Source organism: Macaca nemestrina, chromosome 1 (assembly GCF_043159975.1).
Source record: "Macaca nemestrina isolate mMacNem1 chromosome 1, mMacNem.hap1, whole genome shotgun sequence".
NCBI classification, from domain to species: Eukaryota; Metazoa; Chordata; class Mammalia; order Primates; family Cercopithecidae; genus Macaca; species Macaca nemestrina.
In genome coordinates this window covers 64,752,960-64,774,919 of record NC_092125.1, presented here as the reverse complement: position 1 = coordinate 64,774,919, position 21,960 = coordinate 64,752,960, and the positions used below count along the sequence as shown (strand labels likewise).

Genomic DNA, 21,960 nt, shown 5'->3' with positions numbered 1-21,960 from the left:
AGCTTCCAGTAAAGTTTCAATGAATTAAACTAATTTTCTCCATTAGGACTCACTGGGAAGGGAAGAAAAAGGAAGGCTAGGGAAAAGGGAATCTCTCATCTGGCTTACCCTTGCTTCCAAATAGTTGATACTCTTGTAAGGAATCCAATTTACAGCCAGTTGCTGTCAGGTAAAATTAGTGAAAATGATCCTTTTTCTCAGTAAATTGCAGCTTTCTTTGTATAGTTGTCCTATGCCTTGCTGCAACTTGGCAGCTCAGACCCACCAGTGGGGAACAGTCTGGGAGCCCTGTGGGGTGGCTCTGGAGCTGCTGATGGGAGGCTCAGGAATCAGGGCCTGCTGAAGTCAAGGTTCAGGCCGCTTTCCCTGCAATAGGATCAGCCAGCAGGGAGCAGGCAGGTCTGTGATGTAAGCAGAGAAGGTGGGATTGTGCCCACTGGAGAAGGGGGCTCTTGCCCTACACAGGAGGAGGCTGGATGCCATGGTGCAGAATCCTCTGGGGTCTTGGCTCCTACTTGTCCACCACTAATTAATTTTTAGGTTATAACTGATGTTTTCTTATCCAAGGACATCTGGTATACAAAAGTTCCCCTAGCTTAAAATGTTTAGTATTTCCTGAATAGCTTTCCTCTGTTCCTTAAGAAAGAGGCTTCCTCAGCAGCTGTGCTGCAAAAGACCCCAAATGTATTGCACATCCCAAGAGAGGCCAAATGGGACGTCAAGGGTACAGGGGTCTGTTGTAGGCACTGTCCTCCTCTGGGCTCCTCTGACATTGGCCTGGTGGCTGGGATACTTCAGAGTAAAGGCCTAGTGGGTCACAGGTTTAGGAGGAATTGGGGCTGGTCCCTAGGCCACTATAGGTGCTGGGCAAACATTGCAGAAGGCCTAATGTTTGGAAAGCCAGTGTGGAATTCTCCTTTTTGCAACCTTGTCACTGAATCAATTAGGATTTTTTTATTGGTGAATGGACACTTGGAAGTTTTAATATGCAAAACATAATTTACTTTTATTACTTAAATTACTTAATGTAATTTTAATAGGCAACTTAATTTACCAAGAGCCAGGATTCCAGGTGTTTAACTCCTTGTCTCCAGGGAACACAGCTGTCCCTTTGAGGAAAACCTAATTTCTCTTCGCTGCCTGTGTGACTTTGGGACAAATCTGGGACAACAGTGAATTCTCTATTACTGTTATTACCACCCATGTAAACTAAAAATCAGGGATGAGAAAAATCTTACAGAAAATCCTAGCTGAGGCTTCTAGCTTATAGTACAATGAATAGACCTTAATCATAGAATGCCTTTTAGAAAAACATTTAGGCCCGACTTGGTGGTTCACACCTGTCCTGTAATCCCAGCACTTTGGGAGGCTGAGGCGGGCAGATCTCTTGACCTCGGGAGTTTGAGACCAGCCTGGGCAACAAGGTGAGACCCTGTCTCTACGAAAAATACAAAAATTAGCCGGGTGTGGTGGTGCCCGCCTGTAGTCCTGGCTACTCGGGGGGCTAAAGTGGACGGATCGCTTGAACCCGGAGGTCGAGGCTGCATTGAACTGAGACTGTGCCACTGCACTTCAGCCTGGGTGACAGAGCGAGACCCTGTCTCCAAATAAACAAAATAAAATAAAATAAAATAAAGAAAAATATTCAAAAGGCCCTCAAGGTTTTTTTGTTTGCTTTTTGGTACGGAGTCTCACTCTGTTGCCCAAGCTGGGGTGCAGTGGCACGATCTCGGCTCATTGCAACCTCCACCTCCTGAGCTCAAGCGATCCTCCTGCCTCAGCCTCCCCAGGCATGCACCCACCACACCCGGCTGAATTTTTCTTTTCTTTCTTTTTTTTTTTTTTTGAGATGGACTTTCACTCTTGTTGCCCAGGCTGGAGTGCAATGGTGCAATCTCGGCTCACCACAACCTCTGCCTCCCGGGTTCAAGCAATTCTCCTGCCTCAGCCTCCCGAGTAGCTGGGATTACAGGCATGCTCCACCATGCCCGGCTAATTTTGTATTTTTAGTAGAGACGGGGTTTCTCCACGTTGGTCAGGCTGGTCTTGAACTCTCGACCTCCGGTGATCCGCCCGCCTCGGCCTCCCAATTATTTTTCTTTTTTCTTTTTGTATTATTTATAGAGACGAGGTTTCACCATTTTGCCCAGGCTGGTCTCGAACTTCGGGGCTCAAGCGATTCGCCCGCCTCGGTCCCAAAGTCTGGGATAACAGGCTTGAGCCACGGTGCCCGACCGAAGCCTGAACTCGTGTTTTTGAGTTCAATTATTTTTGCGGAATTGAATTGAACCGAACCGAGTGGAACGGGAGCTTGCAGAGAGCTTCTACGCAAAGCAGTTCCTAAGGTTAATGGAGTGGAAGAAAACAAACAGAACCGCTGTTGGCGTGACCGAGTCGCTGCTGAGTGCCAAACCGGAGCTGCTCGCGCAGACGCAGAGCCAGGCCCGCGAGGGGATGGGACGGTGGGCAGGGGAGGGGCGTTCCCTGGGCCCTGCCCCTCCCTGCCCTGCTTTAGTTCCAGGCATCGCCACTGGGGGCGGCCGCGGCCTCCCCAGCGGCAACGGCCACGAAGCTGCGCGGCCCTGGTTTCCAGCCGGGCCTTTTTCGCGGCCGGGCCCCAGCATGGATACACTTAGAGCTGTGGGCCTGGCAGCCGCTGCGCCCTCGCTTTCTTGACATTCCCTGACTTCTGTGCTCTCTTCCCCAGGCCACCCCAGCAGACATGTTTGCCAAGGCCTTTCGGGTCAAGTCCAACACGGCCATCAAGGGGTCGGACAGGTGAGGGAGGAAAGGGGCCTGCTCTGCCACCAGAACAACCAGACATCTCTTGGGCCCGGCTGGCCCATAGCCCTCGCTATTCTCGGCCGACATCCTCGGGTGGAGGCCGAGGGGTATGCCAGGGAGGGGACCCCAGGAGGCAAGGGTGGGTTGGACACATTTTGAAGTGAGGATGGAGGGTGACCTGGCTGTCTTTTGGATAGTCTAGTGAGTTTAAAATAAAACGTAGTTAAGACAGCGTTTACTGTGTGCGGTCACTATTTAAGGGGTTGTGGAGAATGCAGAAATGAAGGAATACGGGATTCTTGCCCTCCAAAGAGATTAATACCCCTTGGAAGAGATCGGATGGGATACCAAGAATTAAAAGTATAAGAGAAAAAAATGACTAGTGATTACTTCTGGCAGGAGAGACAGCTGGAAACTGAGGTGGGAGGGAATAAGGCACATGTGGTAAGAAATGTATCTGTTCAGACAGGGTCACAAATGGAGACTGTGTTTGAAATTTTGTAACCAATGCTTTATAGTTGTCTGTAGGTCTCATGGCATAGTTATTTAATCATAAACTGACAGATTTGCGAAGCACCTATGAGAAAGGAGTGGGCCCAAGGGCTAGGCATGAAGTCAGGAAGACAGGGCTGTTTCCTGTGTCAGGCTAACTTGGATTGTGCACTGGGCCTGTTTCCCCACCCATAAAATGGAAAGGCATACCCCAGGAATGAGTGAAAATAGATGACAATGGATGAAAAAGAATTTAGGATGTTTCGGAAGAGTGTATGAGACTAGGACATCATAAACCAGGCAATCTTTCTTTTGCCCTTGTGATTTTATAGTGAGCACTTTTGAGTTCTTGATATTTATTAAAAGTCTGTACAGGCAGCATTCACAGTGCTGGTGTGCTTTCTACAGGAGAAAGCTTCGAGCTGATGTGACAACTGCTTTCCCCACCCTTGGAACTGATCAAGTCTCTGAGTTAGTACCTGGAAAGGAGGAACTCAACATTGTGAAGTTGTATGCTTACAAAGGGGATGCAGTGACTGTGTACGTGAGTGGTGGTAACCCCATCCTCTTTGAACTGGAGAAAAATCTGTATCCAACAGGTATGACAACAGGATGAAGATAGCCATTACCATTAGGTAGTTCTTGCCTAACATCTGCTTCTCTCTGTTTCTTCCATTAACCTGTCTTGCATAAAATAAGCAAGCACAAAATCTCCCAATACCATCCCCAAGGATCTTTGTGGACTTAGTGTTCCTAGAATTGAATCTTCCAATTCTAGGACGTAAAAGGTTTTCTCTTATGCAAAACCACTATAGGAGGGGTTAAAAAAGGGCTAGCATAGTAAGTAAGGGTGGTTGCAAAGGGAAGTTCTGAGATGAAGGAACAGTGGCTGAGAAGTTTACAGTGGGTTGACTAGGGATAGAGCAGAGGTCTTGAAAAGCATGGAGTTTCAGGGCATGTCTCCATGAGGCGGAGTCTTGCTCTGTCGCCCAGGCTGGAGTGCAGTGGCGTGATCTCGGCTCACTGCAAGCTCTGCCTCCTGGGTTCACACCATTCTCCTGCCTCAGCTTCCCGAATAGGTGGGACTACAGGCGCCTGTCACCACGCCCGGCTAATTTTTTTGTATTTTTTAGTAGAGACAGGGTTTCACTGTGTTAGCCAGGATGGTCTTGATCTCCTGACCTTGTGATCCACCTGCCTTGGCCTCCCAAAGTGTTGGGATTACAGGCGTGAGCCACCGCACCTGGCCAAAAATATATATATTTTTTAGAGACAAGATCTTACTCTGTCACCCAGGCTGAAGGGCAGTGGTGTGATCGTAGCTAACTGTAACCTCAACCTCCTGTGCTCAAGGGATCCTCCCGTCTCAGCCTCCTGTGTAGCTGGGACTACAGGCATATGCCACCATGTCTGGCTACTTTGAACATTTTTGGTGGAGACAGGGTCTCACTGTGTTGCTCGGGCTGGTCTTGAACTCTTGAGCTCAAGTGATTTTCCTGCCTCAGTCTCCCAAAGTGTTGGGATTACAGGCATGAGCAGGGTGCCCAGCCTAAAAAATGTTTCTTAAAACTGTCTGTAGCAGGATTTTCCTAAAATACTGAAAAGAGATACTGTAATAGGAATGAAGCTGGATTGATAAGCTATGTATCCAGCTGTTTTCATGATGTTCTTTAACCATATGTCTCACAGGGATTTTTTAGGCTTTGAGTGGCTCTCTAGGAATCTTTGCCTTCTCTGTCACAAATCTCAGGGACTCAGTCTCCTTTTCTCTTTTCCATAGCTGCTGACACCTACTTTGTAACTTGGGGCTTTTCATCCTCCAGGGTTGGCTGTAACAGTGCAATGCAATATCCGTAGGCCACTCGTGCCCCTGATCTTACGTCCTTGCTGTACCTGAAGACAACCACAATGCTTTTTGACCTAGGGGTTTTTACTGCTAATCACTATGGAAACAGAGGGGATAAAAATGGTAAACATGGGAAAGTTTCCAAATTTTATACAGCTGGCTTCCTGTTCTTAGGCTACTTGCTTCTGAAGCCATAAATAAAAGCTTCATTGGTTCTCTGCCCTCACTTTTTTGTCCACTGTGGCCATTTTCTGCTGCTGCAATCCAGGTGCCTCCAAATTTCAAGTGACACTCAGTTCCTTAGGTTTTTTCCTTCCTCAAAAATGAAACCTCTCTGGGCATCCCCTTACAACCTTCTCTTTAGCTTTGAATTGAGTTTCTTTCCTCTATTCTAGTTAAAGCGACCATAGTGTTAGGTTTTTCCATTTCTCGAAAAGATTGGCTTTTTGGTAATAGTGTTTTCTGGATGTCTTTTTGTACAGTGTACACGCTGTGGTCCTATCCTGATCTTCTGCCAACCTTTACAACATGGCCTCTGGTACTCGAGAAACTGGTAGGGGGAGCAGGTAATAGGATTTTCCTATATTCTGGCTATTGGCTGAAACCCACTTAGCAAAAGCCAACTGGTGTAATAAACTTACCCATTTCTTGTGTTTGTGTGGTTGAAAAATGGAATTTTTTCTCCTGTTCGTTTTATGTTTCTCACTTGGCTGGTTCCACAAGATCTCTGGGCCTCTCTGGCCCTGTTGTAAGGCTTAAATAAGTGTTGTGAAAGTACTTTGTTAGCCACCGTGTGCTATACCATAAATCAATAAGCTGAATTTAGGAAATTAGCACAAGACAGATCATGTTACAGGCTACTCAAACTTTTTTTTTTTTTTTTTTGAGATGGAATCTCAGGCTGGAGTGCAGTGGCATGATCTCGGCTCACTACAACCTCTGCCTCCCAGGTTCAAGGGATTCTCCTGCCTCAGCCTCCTGAGAAACTGGGATTACAGGAGTGCGCCACCACGCCTGGCTAATTTTTGCATTTTTAGTAGCGACAGGGTTTCACCGTGTTGGCCAGGCTGGTCTCGAACTCCTGACCTCAAGTGATCTGCCCCCACCTTGGCCTCCCAGAGTGCTGGGATTACAGGCGTGAGCCACTGCACCTGGCTAAAAGTACCTCTTTTATGTCAGGAGAATGTTAGGAGCTGAGTCTGGAGAGGAAGTGAAGGTTCCCACTTCTGACTTAGAAACCACCATTTGAATAAAAATAAATATCCTGCTATTGGATGGGCGAAGGGGTCATCAAAGGCGTAAGCTACAGGCATAAGGCACTGCACCCAGCCAGGACACTCAAACTCTGACCTTTAACCCCCTGAGGGGAGAAGGTCTGATACTGAAGTTGCTATTTTTCATTTTTATTATGAATAACATAGTTGATACCTAATAACTATTTTTTCATTGAGTGAGTCAGGAAATGATGAAGTAAAACACAGAGTTAGATGGAGGCCGAATGCAGGTTGTGATGTTTTTGTTTTGTTCGTTGCAGATTTGATGCTGCCTGGACTAGTGATGCCCCCTGCTGGTCTGCCTCAGGTACAGAAGGGCGACCTCTGTGCCATTTCCTTGGTGGGGAACAGGTACTGTGCCAGGCAACTGTGCCTTTGGGGGAAATACTTGTGTAAAAGAGAAGTTGGAGGGGAATAACAGCTTATAAAGCATATGAACAAAAGAGTGAAAGCAAAAATCGGTTTTGGAAGAAGCAGAGTGGGCCAGCAGGGGAATGGCAGCAAACCTATGGGGAGTCCATGCATCTCGGCAGAGTATATTTGCTGTTTGCTGTTGCTGCTCTGTTTTCTTTCAACTTAGCATTTTTATTTTATTTTATTTTATTTTTTTAGATTTACAGAAGAGTTGCAAAGATAGTAGAGTTCTGACATGCTCATTACCCAGCTTCCTCTAATGGTAGCCTCTTACATAACCACAACATAGATTATTACCACCAAGGAATTAACATTGGCAAAGTACTGCTAACTAAACTACAGACTTTATTCATATTTTCTCAGTTTTTTCACTGGTGTCTTCTTTCTCTTCACATATCCAATGTAAAATACCAATTTGCATTTAGTCGTCGTGTCTTCTTAGTCTCCGTCTGTTTGTGACCTTTTTTGTTTTTTCGTTGTCTTTCATCACCCTCATGCTTTTTCCCTATATCCATATCATTATCCTCATCTTTTAATTATTTTTGATAGCTTTATTGAGATACAGTTTATATACAGACAGGATCTCACTCTGTTGCTCAGGCTGGTCTCAGACTGTTGGCTTCAAGTGATACTCCTGACTTGGCCTCCCAAAGAGTTGGGATCATAGGTATGAGCCACTGCGTCTAGCCTCCACTGCTTCTTTTTAAAAATAAGAAGTAATTGTATGAACAACTCTGAAAAATTAAAAGCCCCCCTTACCCCACAATCTTTTTCTCCTGGAAATAACCATTATCATTTTGATGTGTGTCCTTCTTGTTGTTGTTCTACACATATATACATGTGCGTAGAAAAATACCTGGCTTAGGGTGTGTGTGTTTAAAATTCAAACAAAATTATACTGTGTATGTGTTATGTTTTCACTTAATATTGTGTGGACATTTTCTTTTTTTAATTTTCATTTTTAAACTGTTACATCTTAGTATTTAAATGTGGACATTTAAATACTAACTTAATACACATTTAAATTTAACTGTGTGTTAAATAAGAACACACAGATCTGCCAAATCTTTTTACCTGTTGTGTGATGATGGAACAGGCTCCCTCCTGGTGGACATTGAGGTTGCCTCCAATTTGTCTCTATTACAAACGTTATCTTATTGATGCCTCTAGGGACACTGTTGCCAGTATTTTTCCAGAGTAGATACTAAAATGCAGAATTGTTAGGTTGAAGATCATGTGTATTTTCTGTTTTCCTACAAACAAGCTGTATCAGTTTTTACACCTACCTGCAGCATATATGGAGCCTATTTCCCTTTACTTTTACCAATACTGGATATGATGGGTCATCTTCATTTGTGTTATCCTAGTGAGTGAAAAATTACATCTTACTATTTTTTTTTTTTTTATGGAGATGGCCAAGGTGAACTCGTTATTTTGATAGAGTCTCTCTTTGAGAGAGACGGAAAGAGCGATGGTAGGCATGATAGGGGTCAGTGTTCAAAGTTCTTATTTCTGCTACTCATATTCTTCTATTTTCCTTAAATGCTTTGGAACCAAGCACCTAAAAACTTTTGTTTACCTGTAGCAGAAATTACAGTTGAAAAGAATGATGATGTTACCGTTTTTTTCCCCCAATATTCTATCTGAGATAGGAGGAAACTATGTAAATGAATATTTGGCCTGTTCACTTTAGCCTTTAGAGTATATACGGGGGTGGAGCTGTGGATGGTTTGTGGTGGGGGTAATGATATGAGGGGTTGTTAAAAATACAAGTCATGTTCAAGACTGGAGTTCTTAAGCCATTGACCTTTCAGGGGTAGATGAGAAAAACCTTTTAAGAACTGGGAAAGAAGCCAGATTCAGATTTTGTGGCAGGAACTGACCTATTGGTACAGTTAGCAGAGCTGCCAGGTATAAAGTAAGTTCAAGTGTTGGGAACTCTCACTTGGACCCTGGCTACCTTGCCAGGCTTATGTATTATTCCCCCACTATTATCCAGCTAGTCACCCATCCTTACAGGCAATATCTGATTGATCAATGCTTGAGTAACACTGGGCTGACAGATTTGTCATCTGGGCTTTGGAAGTTTCTGTAGTTACTATATATGTGGTTGTTTTTGATATCCTGGAAACATCCAGTTCTTAGATACGTAGTTACACTGAGCAATCCCTCTTATAAAGTCAACTCAGAAGGAACTTCTCTAGTTGGCACCACTGTGTGTCTCTTCCCTCTTCCCTATGGCATCCCTCAGCCTAATTTATCATATATGAATTGCCTCCCCTTTAAACTTCCTTGTGGGATGGCTATGACTTCTTTAAGGTAGAGGAGATAATTTATATTTTTGAAATTAATGAAAGGGAACATTAAATATCCTTCCAAGACCTACCTGGATTTAATTCACAGCAGGAATAAAACAAAGGCAGTGATAAAGTCAACAGAGGAGTTCCTAATACAGAAGTTTAATGTTTGGTCAAGGGATTTTTGAAAGTAATATTTATAGGTAATCTAAAGAAAACTGAGAGTGGACTGAGTTTGGTTCTATGATACAAGACCTTCAAATTGGTAAGGTTGGTATTTTTACCACATGTGTCAGAAGATGATCCTAACATGTGCCCTTCCCATAGGCTTTCCCTGACCCTGGTCTCTGGCTTCCTTCTTCTTAGAGCCCCTGTCGCCATTGCAGTCGCAGCCATGTCCACAGCTGAGATGCTCACTTCAGGCCTGAAGGGAAGGGGCTTCTCTGTGCTCCATACTTACCAAGACCACTTGTGGTGGGTACAGAGTTTCTTCTGTTTTACGGAGAACCGGGGCAGCTGGGTAGAGGATGGGGCCTGAGATTCAGGAGTGAGAGTGTTGGTCCTAGCCATGTCTTTAAGCAAGTTGCTAACCCCAGACTTTCATTTCCTTGCCAAATATAAAGAAAATATTTTTTCCCCTGCTTGGACAAGTAATGAGAGAGAACTTTATTTTCTAAGTGAATTATAAATCTTAGACCCAAAAGAAGGCCTTAGGGATCATCTGCTCTCCTCTCAATACAGTGATACTCACTTTTTTATAGCCCTGGTCAATCTGGCCCTAGCTGCCATGCACATTTTAGGCATCATGTGGCCCCATGATGAGTGCTTCTGAATCCAAATCACGGCAGGGTAGACCTTTAGATACCAGGATTATAACCTGATTACTTTTATGTTATTCAGATTTCACATTCCAGACTACTCCTCCTCATGGAAGTAACGCATTCTGACTGTAAAGGTTGCATTCTTGAGACCCGTACCTGTTCATTTTCTGGTTATTTTCTTTTCATTTTAGCAAAACAGTAAGCAGTGATTTTCTCAAAAAACACATTTAGTGAAGTATTGTGGCCTGTTGATACAAATTCATTCTTATATTTTCTAGCCCAGTCTTGGAATTACTAATTTTTTTTTTTTTTTTGAGATGGAGTCTTGCTCTGCTGCCCAGGCTGGAGTGCAGTGGCTTGATCTCAGCCCACTGCAAGCTCCGCCTCCCAGGTTCATGCCATTCTCCTGCCTCAGCCTCCCGAGTAGCTGGGACCGCAGCCGCCTGCTACCACGCCCGGCCAATTTTTTGTATTTTTAGTAGAGATGGGGTTTCACCGTGTTAGCCAGGATGGTGTCCATCTCCTGACCTCATGATCCACCCGCCTCGGCCTCCCAAAGTGCTGGGATTACAGGCGTGAGCTACTGCACCTAGCCTTTTTTTTTTTTTTGAGATGGAGTCTTGGTCTGCTGCCCAGGCTAGAGTGCAATGGCGCAATCTCAGCTCACTCCAACCTCCGCTTCTCGATTCAAGTGATTCTTCTACCTCAGCCTCCCGAGTAGCTGGGATTACAGGCATGTGCCCACAACAGCCAGCTAATTTTTTTGTTTTTAGCAGGGACAGGGTTTCACCATGTTGGCCAGGCTAGTCTCGAACTCCTAACCTCACGTGATCCGCCCACCTAGGCCTCCCAAAGTGCTGAGATTACAGGCGTGAGCCACGACTCCCGGCCAGAGTTATTAATTTTACAAGTACTGTCTGAGCCCTCCTTTGCTGGAGGTACAACCTCGTTTTAGCCTGTTTTTAGATATTTGAGGGCTGATGACTGATGTTCTCCTAGCACCTGTTGTTTAACTAGCAGTCTGGGCAACAGCAATCAAGGTCAGGTTGTCTAAGTTATTTTAGCAGCAGCTGCTTTGGTTCTCTCCTTGCACCTTGAAAAAAATATTTATGGTATTTAGCTGATCAGAATAGCCTAAACATACCCTTTGGCTTTACTGTGAATAATACTGAGAAGCCTTGCCATAGCTATTAGTCAAAACTTAGTTTGATTTGCATAATGTTGGCTAAGATAAAGCTTTTTACTGCTCTATGTGCTTTGCTATGTGGCATCTCCTTTTTTCCTGTCTTCCTAAGGCTTAGTGGCATAAAACCATGGCAATCTCTGCTTTCCACGTTAGACTGCATTTGATGTAACACAGAAGCCACTGATTTTGCAGGTCCAGGTGTTTGTGTTTCATTACATATGCTGAACCCTGGGTTTGCATTTCACCAAACAGATATTACAGATGCATTTGTGATCTTAATGTTCATATTTAATTCAAATTGGTTTTATTATTAACTCAGATGAAGGGAACATTTTTGGGAGTTTATCTTAAACTCCTTTAATCTCTCTCAGTCTTGGGATGTCTATTAATAGTATTATTCTTTTGGGATAGGGAGGAGACAAGATTTATTCTCCCCATTTCAGAGATGAGGAAACTGAGGCATGGAACTTTTGGGGGCCCGGAATTAAAAGTATGCTTGAGATGAAGGCACAGGCTCTCTGCCCCCTCCTGGCCACTTCTGCCTATTGGCTGTCTGCTGTCTCTGACCTCACTGCTGACTCTTCTCAGCAGGGTTGGAGAGTATTGGGGCTGCTGCTTGATGTTTCTGACATGAGATTTTTCCAGGCGATCTGGAAACAAGTCCTCTCCACCTTCCATTGCTCCTCTGGCCCTGGATTCAGCAGATCTCAGTGAAGAGAAGGGATCTGTCCAGGTGGACTCCACCCTGCAGGGAGACATGAGGCACATGATCCTGGAGGGGGAAGAGGAGAATGGGGAGGCTCACCAGGCATGTGAAGAGAAGTCTCTCTCAGAAGCCCCAGAAGACACCAGCACAGGGGGCCTGAACCAAGACTCCACAGATAGCAAAACGCTTCAAGGTATAACTCTAGGAGGAGAAGAGCCCATGTCCCCACCTCTCAATTTAGGAGCCTGACGAGCTCCACTCCACTGCTGACTAGAATGGCCGTTAAGCTCCCAGGGGAGGAGGGGAAGGTCCTTACTTTCTGTGAGGGTGGCACAGCAGCCCTTTCACATCTTGTTTTTGAGTCCTTTCCACGTAAGTCATGTCTTCCTGGGTGCTAATCTGCCCTGGCATTTGCCTGTTTTCAGCTACAAAGCCCTCCAAGGTTTCTTCTGGCTCAGCTTCTCTGGGTGAACACTCCTAGCTTGGTGGGACTTTGTGGCTTGACTCCTTCTCTGGGGTCAACCCTCTTGAAAGGCTCAGTGCTCAAGAGAGGCTGGGAGCTTTGGTACCTGGGAATAGGTTCCTTTCAGAGCCAAGGGGGCAAAGTAGGGATGAAGCTGGGGGTTGTTTTCTTGTACCAGGTGTTCTGTATCCCTCAGGAAGGATGTGGCTCTTGTCTTTTCCCTGCAGAGCAAATGGATGAGCTGTTACAGCAATGCTTCTTGCATGCCTTGAAGTGCCGAGTCAAAAAGGCTGACCTCCCTTTACTCACCAGCACTTTCCTTGGCAGCCACATGTTCTCCTGCTGGTATGGAAGGCACTGATGTGGGCTGGAGGCCGGGGCCGGGATCTCACGTGTGCTCCTTGGTAGTAGGACAGAATGGGGCCGATGCAGGGACTGGTTGAGAGACATGCTGTGGAAAGAGTGGAGGGGAAGGCTTATCTGACAAATATATTAGTTCCTGGGTTCTAAAAAGTTAATTCTTAGCTTGCTGGGCTGTTAAAACAAAATCTTAAATTTTAGCCAATGAAAGGATATTAAGGACTGGAAAGTTAAAATTCCTGAGATTCTGTAAACACTGCCTCTGCCATGGGGTTTCTGGGCAACCTCACAAATCGGGCAGCGTGTCCTGTGCAGGAAGTGTCCCAGGGCAGCCTCTTTGTCAGGAAGCTTCTTCTGGAACATTCAGCCTCCTCACACTTCTGAAAAGTATGTGGGGGGGCCACATTAGGTTTTATTAGGAAGAAGAATTGGTGTGAACACCCCGTCCCGGCCCACCCCATCCAAAACACAAGTCACCAGGAGAGGTAGTATTGCATGTGGATAGAACCTGGATTTTGAAGACAGAGCCATCCGGGCTCAACTGCTAGGTCTCCAGGGTGTTCGAGCAAGGTGCATTTTAGCTTGTTACTGGGCTTCTCTGGGTCCTAATTTCTAATAATCATGGGATTGCTGTAAAGATTACATAACCTGAAATATAATAAGCATTCAGTAAATACTATCATGTCAGGAGGTTTGCTTATTGATTTTTACCCTGAGATTGAATTTATTTATTTATTTTTTGTTTTGAGACACAGTTTCACTCTGTCACCCGGGCTGGAATGCAGTGGCGTAATCTCAGCTCACTGCAACCCCTGCCTCCCAAGTTCAAGAGATTCTCCTGCCTCAGCCTTCCTGAGTAGCTGGGATTACAGCCACATGCCACCATACCCAGCTAATTTTTGTATTTTTAGTATTGATGGGGTATCACCATGTTGCCCAGGCTGGTCTTGAACTCCTAACCTCAAGTGATCTGCCTGCCTCAGCCTCCCAAAGTGCTGGGATTACAGGCGTGAGCCACTGTTGCCGGCCTGAATTTATTTCTTTTTGAGAATCTGGCTGTGATTTTTTTAAAAGGTGATTCTTAATGTAATGTCTTCCCATTTATATTTGGGCATCTTTAAGCTATCCTGTATAAGTGTGGTGTCTGGGGTGTGTGGAGGGATACTTGGTAATCTGTCCTGACTTTCTTGGGTTGCAGATACAGGGTAAAGGGGGCCCCTTCTCTGTAGGATAAGATCCTGGGGTGGATTCTAGAAGGACTCCTCGAGAATCCACTGCTACTACATGTCATGTTTTGAGAGAAGATGTAAGTTCTGGAGAGAGGAAAAGATCATAGCTTTTATCAGGAAAGTCCCCTCCAAAACTAATTGCTGTAGTGCAGGGGTCAGCACGTTTTTCTGTAAAGGGCCAGATAGTAAATATGAGTATTTTCAGTTTTGCAGATCATACCATCTCTGTTGCAACTACTTGATGCTGCCATTGTAGCACTAATGTGACCATAGACAGTAGATAATTAGTTGGCCAGACCTGACCCCAGGCCATGGCTTGCTGGGCCCCACTCCAGGCCTGGCTGCCCACGGTGTGAGTTTGCTGTTGCAACTTTGGAGGCCACAGAAGGTTGTCTGGTGTGGGAGGAATCTAAGGTTGTATCCAATGCAGTAGCCACTGGCCACATGTCACTATTTTCAGCTTAAATTAATTTAAAGTAAATAAAATTTAAAATTCAGTTCCCTTGGTCACAGTCACACTTCAAGTGCTTACTACCCACATGTGGCTAATGGCTGCCCTGTTAGATAACACAGAGAACATTCCACATCTGTGAAAAGTTCTGTTGAACAGCATTGATTTAGAATGTCCCATAGTCTGTGCCCCTCTCTGATGTCACCCCTGGGCAGACAGTTCTGGCACAGTAGCCTCTCTCTGAAGGTGGGGCAGGAAGGCTGAGGAAAAAGGCCCTCCTCTCAGTGTCAGGCAGGTCCCAGCATGACTGCTCGTTAGCTTAACTTGCCTTTTCCATCTGCCATCAGCCCCGAAGGACGACAACTGGACATAAAGAAGTCAAGCTACAAAAAGGTAAGCAAGGATCTTCTTTGCAGATCCCATGCAGAGAGTTGTGTAGGTGCACATATGACATAAGCCAGATGGACACTGGGGAAGTCCTGTGTACCGGGCTCAGGCTAGAATTAAGCTTTTTGACTCTAAGTATAAGGGGGAAGAAAGAAACTCTCTCTGGGCTGAAGCAGTTGGTGGCACCCACTCTCCTTTCCCCTTTGATCCCTTTATATCTGATTAGAGTTCTGAACGGCCTCACTAATTAGTCTCTAGCAGCTTCTTGCTCCCTGACCCTCAGGTTGGGGGCCTTCCAGTTCCTGGTTGATGAAGGCAGGGGCTGTCTCATATCCCTGCACAGTCCCTGCCTAGCTCACTCTGGCACATCCTGGGTGCTCAGTATGTGTGTGGAATCAATGAAGTCCCCTACCACTGGCCCTCTCTCCCTTAGCTCTCTAAGTTCCTGCAGCAAATGCAGCAGGAGCAGATTATACAGGTGAAGGAGCTGAGCAAAGGGGTGGAGAGCATTGTGGCTGTGGACTGGAAACACCCAAGGTGAGTGCAGGGGGCCTGTCACTGTAGCCCAGCTGGCCCCAGGGCACCTGGGCCACGGACTGGGGATTGCTGAGATGCTAGTATAAAATGTGTTTTTTCTTTCCTTCTGCTGGGTTTTAGGATTACATCTTTCGTCATACCCGAGCCCTCCCCGACCTCCCAGACTATCCAGGAGGGTAGCAGGGAACAGCCCTATCACCCTCCAGATATAAAACCCCTCTACTGTGTCCCAGCCAGCATGACCCTGCTCTTCCAGGAGTCTGGCCACAAGTGAGTTTTTGGAGAGCAGCCCTTCTCTGCCTGCTTGGTGTTCTGGCCTACAGTTCCTCTCAACCTGAGTAGTGCTCTTTTGCAACTGGCAAAACCTGCTCTGCCCCTGTTCCCTTCTCCAAAATCCAGCTTCCAGCCTCCTTCCCTGGGCAAGTTCCTCTGGACTAAATGAACGAGTAGGTCTTAACCTTTTCTGCCTGTAATTATTCTTCACATGGTCATGCTCACTTCAGTCAGGAAAAGGGAAGAAACTAGAGGCCGAAAGCTAAGGAAAGTCCCCTGCTCGGCAGGGAGTGAGTCTGGGCATCTACATTTTGTCTCATGGCACAGCATGAACTAACCCGTGGGTCACTTCTCCTCACCTAGGAAGGGGAGCTTTCTGGAGGGCAGTGAGGTCCGAACGATCATCATTAACTACGCCAAGAAAAATGACTTGGTTGATGCAGACAACAAAAAGTGAGTGCATGAGAAGCACTAGATCTGTCTTATTGGGTTTTTGTCTTTAGCAGACATAGACACATTTGGGGAGGGAGAATAGAAAACCATAGCGTCTTGGAGGTAATTAAGACCAGTGGTTTCCAAACCATGGGCTGTGGACACTCAGAGTTATTGTCTGGGGTGTTCAGATCCATGTATGCTATCAACATTGACTACAGACTAGGTAAATATTCTCTCACAAATACCCATGAATCATCTTTAATTGGCTATTGTGAGGAATAAAATGTAAGCTTACAAAGAATTTACTGAAGTCATAGCATTTGGTATTTATTTTTATTGATATTTGTACATATTTATGGGGTGCATGTGGTATTTTGTTACATGCACAGAATGTATAATAATCAAGACAGGGTATTTGGGGTATCATCACCTCGAGTATTTACCATTTCTATGTGCTGAGAACATTTTAAGTCCTCTCTTCTAGCTATTTTGACATACACAATACATTGTTAACTACAGTCACCTTACTCTGCTCTCAAAGATTAAACTTATTTCTTCTGTCTAACTGTATGTTTGTACCCATTATGGTATTATTTTCTTAAAAGGGGATACAGATGGTAAACTACCAGATGAAGAGAGTTCCATTGATTGTTTTTTACTTTAATGGCCAGGCACTGTGGCTCGTATCTGTAATCCCAACATTTTTGTAGGTCAAGGCAGGAGGATCACGTGAGGCCAGGGGTTTGAGACCCACCTGAGCAGCATGATGAAACTCTGTCTCTACAAAAAATACAAAAATTAGCCGGGCCTGGTAGGGCATGCCTGTAGTCTCAGCCACTTGGGAGGTTGAGGTGGGAGGATTGCTTGAGCCCAAGAGGTTGAGGCTGCAGTCAGCAATGATCTTGCCACTACGCTGTAGCCTGGGTGACGTAGTGAAACCACATCTCAAAAAAAATTTTTTTTTTTTTCACTTTTAGAAAAATCATCATGATAAAAAGTTGAGACATACCAGCTTAATCTAATACCTTCATTTTATTTTATGTTTTATTTTTATTTTTGAGATGGAGTTTTGCTCTTGTTGCCCAGGCTGGAGTGCAATGGTACAATCTCTGCTCACTGCAACCTCTGCCTCCCAGGTTCAAGCGATTCTTCTGCCTCAGCCTCCCAAGTAGCTGGGATTACAGAGATGTGCCACCACGCCCAGCTAACTTTTGTATTTTTAGTAGAGACGGGGTTTCACCATGTTGGCCAGGTTGGTCTCGAACTCCTGACCTCAAGTGATCCACCCGTCGGGCCTCCCAAAGTGCTGGGATTACAGGTATGGTGAGCCACCGTGCCCAGCCTAATTTTTGTATTTTTAGTAGAAACGGGGTTTTACCATGTTGGCCAGGCTGGTCTTGAACTTCTGACCTCAGGTGATCCTCCCTCCTCAGCCTCCCAAAGTGCTGGGATTACAGGTGTGAGCCACTGCACCTGGCCAACACCTTCATTTTAAAGATCCCCACTTCTTTCTTTCTTCCTCACTAGCCAGTTGTGATGCTAAGCTTAGAAAGCTTTGTTCACATGCTTAGTAGCTAAGGCTTCTGATCTTCAAATTTATCCCATCTCACTTTCCCTTCCACCTCCTGCTTTTCCTAGGAAAGCATATGTGTACCTCCCACCCATAAGGTACATTGCCTTTTGGACTGTGGGCCCATAATTGATTCATATCCTGAATGTCTATAAAAGCCGTGTGAGAGATGAATCCTGAGTTAGCCTTCAGGTCAGAAGGGACAAGTCTAGGATTTCTTCATTGCCTCTTCTTTCCCTTTAGTCTTGTGAAATTGGATCCCATCCTATGTGACTGCATCTTAGAGAAAAATGAACAGCATACAGTCATGAAGCTTCCATGGGACAGTCTTCTGACCAGGTAACGGGCATTGCCTCTCCAACTTTTCTATCCCCTCCCCTTAATATCGATCACATTGAACTTTAATACTGTCACTATCTTAGCCTTTGATTTTCTTTCTGTAATTCATACCAAGTCAGTGTACATAAACACAGGCTTGAGGAACTGTGATTTGGGGGATCTTTGGAACAATTTGAGCCAATATGACATAGAAGAACTTGAAAGGAAGAACAAAAAGGAACACTAATTAAAAATAAGAACTTCAGGCAGGCCTAGTGGTGCATGCCTGTAGTCCCAGCACTTTGGGAGGCGAAGGCAGTAGGATTGCTTGGGCCCAGGAGGTGGAGGCTGCATTAAGCCATGTTCCCATCACTGCACCCCAGCCTGGGTGACAAGATGAGACCCTGTCTCAAAAAAAGAACTTACTCTGTTAAAGTGAGGGCATTTAAAAAAATAAAAAATAAGAACTTCAATAAGATGCAGAAGCAAAAGAAGGCTGGGGATAAGTGTCTTAAAGTCTTTAAAGGAAAAATGTTTAATATTCCTTGTTTTCCACGTAACTGAAAATAGTTTATTATTAGGAGTCAGCAAACTACAGCCCATGGGTCAAATCTGGCCTGCCACCTGTTTTTGTAAATAAAGTTTTATTGGAACACAACCATATCCATTTATGTGTTGTCTGTGCGCTGGTTTTGTGCTATAATGGCAGAACTGAGTAGTTGTAAGAGACTAGGTGACCGCCAAAAAACCGAAAATACTTACTGTCTAGCCCTTTATAGAAAAGGTTTATTGATCCTGATATATGTGATAGCAAGAGAAAACTTAGTTAGATAAAAGGTAGAAACTCCTTGTGGTAAAAGTGGTCTATAAAACATGTCAGAAATGTGAAGCAGCACTCGCAGGCAATAGGCTGCGTAAGGCACATTCTTGAGACAGGTAGTAGCCTCCACAAGGCAGACAGGGCAGATTCTCAAAAGGCCAGGTCAGTGGACTGTTTCCAGGGGCTCAAGTCACTGATGTTCCCATGTTTGAATCAGTGGGTGTCAACCTTGGCTGTACTTTAGGGAGCTTTAAAAAATACGTAGCCCTGGTCAGAGATACAGATTTCATTGATCTGGCTGCGGCTCCCTAGGGATTTGAATAATTCTAATATGCAACCAAGGTTGTGAACCTTCAATTTCAGCCTACACCTAACTGCCTGCTGGTAGTGGGGTATGAGGAAATGGTTCCTGTTGGCTTTATCAGTTTGCAACTCATAACTTCTGCTTCAGGTGTTTGGAAAAATTACAGCCTGCCTATCAAGTGACCTTTCCCGGACAAGAGCCCATTGTGAAGAAAGGGAAAATCTGTCCAATTGACATCACCCTAGCACAAAGAGCTTCCAATAAAAAGGTAATTTACAAAGTTCAAGGATGGTGATGTAATGTTCTTGCCAAGTTCTGGTCTCCCTAATGTGATTGGAGGTTTTAGATCGGCCTGAAACACATCAAAGATTTTTTATGAAACGTGTTTATGTGCCTGGGCTGGGCTCTGTATGAAATAGGTAAAGCTGACCCCGCTCAGTCTAGGATTTTGTTTTAGGAAACTTGCTAGAGCCTGGTTCCAAAAGTAAACAAGATTTTATTTTTATTTTTTTCTTAGAACTATGTTATGGGCATTCAGCTCTCACATATTCTTTCACCTCTTAGGCCTTACTCAATGAAAATAACTTGTAAAACACTTGCTGAAGGAACTGAGTGTGTTTAGCTTGGTAACACAAAATTGGAGGGAACCAGTGACATCTCTCCTCAAATATGTGCAGAGCTGTCCCCTGGCAAAGTAGTGCAGTTATTCTATATGCCTTGAAAAGACAGAAATAGGTTATTGGGTGGAAATTCCAAGAAAACAGAGTTGAGTTCAAAATAAAGAACTTTGTAGTAGTGTACAGTTATGAGCATGGGCTTTGGATAGGACTGGGTTCAAATGCAGCCATTGCCTCACTGCCTGACCTTGAATGTGTTACTTCATCTCTTTTTGTCTGAGTTTTACTCTGTGAAAAATGGGGATAATACCTCGCTGGTAAGGCATTTTGAGGATCAAATGAAGCTGAAGCACTTAGAATGTACTTGGCATATAAATACTTGTTTCTCAATAATTGAGAACCAGTAATGATAACCTTTATAATAATTAGTAATAGTCACTATTTATTGAGTTTAATTATGTGCCAGACACCGAACTAAATAATTTTCATATATATAGTTTATTTAAACACTAATTTTCTGTTAATAATGACAAATAGAATTGTCCAAAATTGAAATTGGTGCTTCATAAAATAGTGAATTTTTTTCTGGAGAGTCTGCAAACAAAGATTAGGCACTTGTTGGGGGAGGATGTAGTTGGGGGGTCATGCATCAGGTGGGCAGTTGGAAGAGATACGTCCTCTAACGTCTTACTGATTCTAAGATTTTCTGGGTCTGGAGCCCATTGACAAGCATAAGGTAGTTGGAGCTTTTATAGTCTTTATTGATAGCAGTCATCCCTCACACACCCCTGATAGTAATACACTTTACCATCTGTAGTTATGAATGAAAATTTGTTTTAAAGCAACAAGGAGGAGAACTGTGATATTTTAAAAGCACTAATATTTTTCTTTTTTATCTCAAAGTCACATACTTGTCATTTGTGAAGTTGAGTAACAGAAAAATGCATGTGTTGTTGACTAGATTCTTGATATTAAGGAACTATTGTTTGTTAATTTATTTTTAGATGTGATGATGGTTTTGTTTTTATGTTTAAATGAGTCTTATCTTTTGGAGATACATACTGAAATATTTATAGATGAAATGATCTGATGTCTGGGGAGTTTTGCTTTAAAGTAATAGAGGAGTGGGGAGTAGACAGGGATATAGATGGATCAAAGTTGGCCATGAACTGATAATCGTTGAAACTGGTGATAGGTACATGTGGGTTTATATACTATTCTGCTTTCATTTATGTTTTAAATTCTCCAAATAAAAAAACTTAAAAAAAAAAGGTAGACATTCTATGTGATACAGAGAGTGTCTGTCCCTCTAAATATATAACACATATATTGGATGGGGTAAAGAGAATCAATTTAGAAGCACAAAAATAAGTTATTTGGATTAAAAAATTACTAGGGTTATAGGAAAGGTGAACCATCAGAGAACATGGGCTGAGGAGGCTGCTGAGGCTCCGGAAGACCCTCTGGAGGGAAGGGAATGCAGTCACCACCGTCAGTCTCTGTCCCCACTGTCCCCCCAGGTGACCGTGGTCCGGAACTTGGAGGCCTATGGTCTGGACCCATACTCAGTGGCTGCCATCCTTCAGCAGCGATGCCAGGCTAGCACCACCGTCACTTCTGCCCCTGGGGCCAAGGACAGCCTTCAGGTGCAAATCCAGGGAAACCAGGTCCACCACCTCGGCTGGCTATTGCTTGGTGAGCATCCCCTCTGAAGAGTGGAGGCATTGGTCTAGCTCAGCAAAGACCTTCCTGCCAACTCAACTTGCATAATACACATACACACACACTCTTTCTCTCTCCATTTAGATTTTAGTGGCTAGCAAGAAGATGGAACCAATGTTTGAATCAGATCCTTTGGCTCCTTTGAAATTCAGTGTTTTCTTTTCCACCATTAGAGTAGTTTTCTTCCTGGTTGGTCCCTTTTTATAAAACATTCGGCGAGCACCCAAACTTTTGTGCTAGGTCCATTGTTGGGGTTTTTGCAGGCATCTCTCTTAATCATAATGATGCCGCAGAGCTGTTACCTGTTTTGCAGATGAGGAAACTGAGGCCCAGAGAGGTTCTGTGCCTGGCCCTGAGATGATCTGACTTTTGAGTGATACATCTGGGCACGGAACTTTTTTAGACTACAGAGTCTAAGTTCTTTTTTTTTTTTTTTTTTTTGAGACGGAATCTCGCTCTGTCACCCAGGCTGGAGTGCAGTGGCATAATCTTGGCTCACTGCACTCACTGCAGCCTCTGCCTTCTGGGTTCCAGTGATTCCCCTGCATCAGCCTCTCAAGTAGCTGGGATTATAGGTGCATGCCACCACAGCCAGCTAATTTTTGTATTTTTAGTAGATACGGGGTTTCACCATATTGGCCAGGCCAGTCTTGA

The 21,960-nt window shown here is 44.5% G+C and overlaps 1 protein-coding gene across 4 annotated transcripts in view; it reads left to right on the top strand.

The window, feature by feature from the left end:
- Positions 1-2,556: 2,556 nt before the first annotated feature.
- LOC105484845 (eukaryotic translation initiation factor 2D) overlaps positions 2,557-21,960 on the top strand; it is a 34,015-nt gene continuing 14,611 nt past the window's right edge. For 2 of the 4 annotated variants that reach the window (XR_011613336.1, XM_011746892.2), the window contains exons 1-14: positions 2,558-2,778; positions 3,685-3,875; positions 5,605-5,688; positions 6,657-6,747; positions 9,474-9,581; positions 11,760-12,013; positions 12,511-12,628; positions 14,671-14,716; positions 15,144-15,247; positions 15,368-15,517; positions 15,884-15,973; positions 17,769-17,864; positions 19,115-19,235; positions 21,105-21,279. Coding sequence is in view for 3 of the 4 variants with exons in the window: in XM_011746892.2 (XP_011745194.2) it covers positions 2,723-2,778; positions 3,685-3,875; positions 5,605-5,688; positions 6,657-6,747; positions 9,474-9,581; positions 11,760-12,013; positions 12,511-12,628; positions 14,671-14,716; positions 15,144-15,247; positions 15,368-15,517; positions 15,884-15,973; positions 17,769-17,864; positions 19,115-19,235; positions 21,105-21,279 (1,684 nt within the window). In the remaining variant the exon portion in view is untranslated. Of the gene's footprint in view, positions 2,779-3,681; positions 3,876-5,604; positions 5,689-6,656; positions 6,748-9,473; positions 9,582-11,759; positions 12,014-12,510; positions 12,629-14,670; positions 14,717-15,143; positions 15,248-15,367; positions 15,518-15,883; positions 15,974-17,768; positions 17,865-19,114; positions 19,236-21,104; positions 21,280-21,960 lie in introns of those variants that run through there. The other 2 variants (XM_011746893.3, XM_024793801.2) reach the window with 2 other exon arrangements.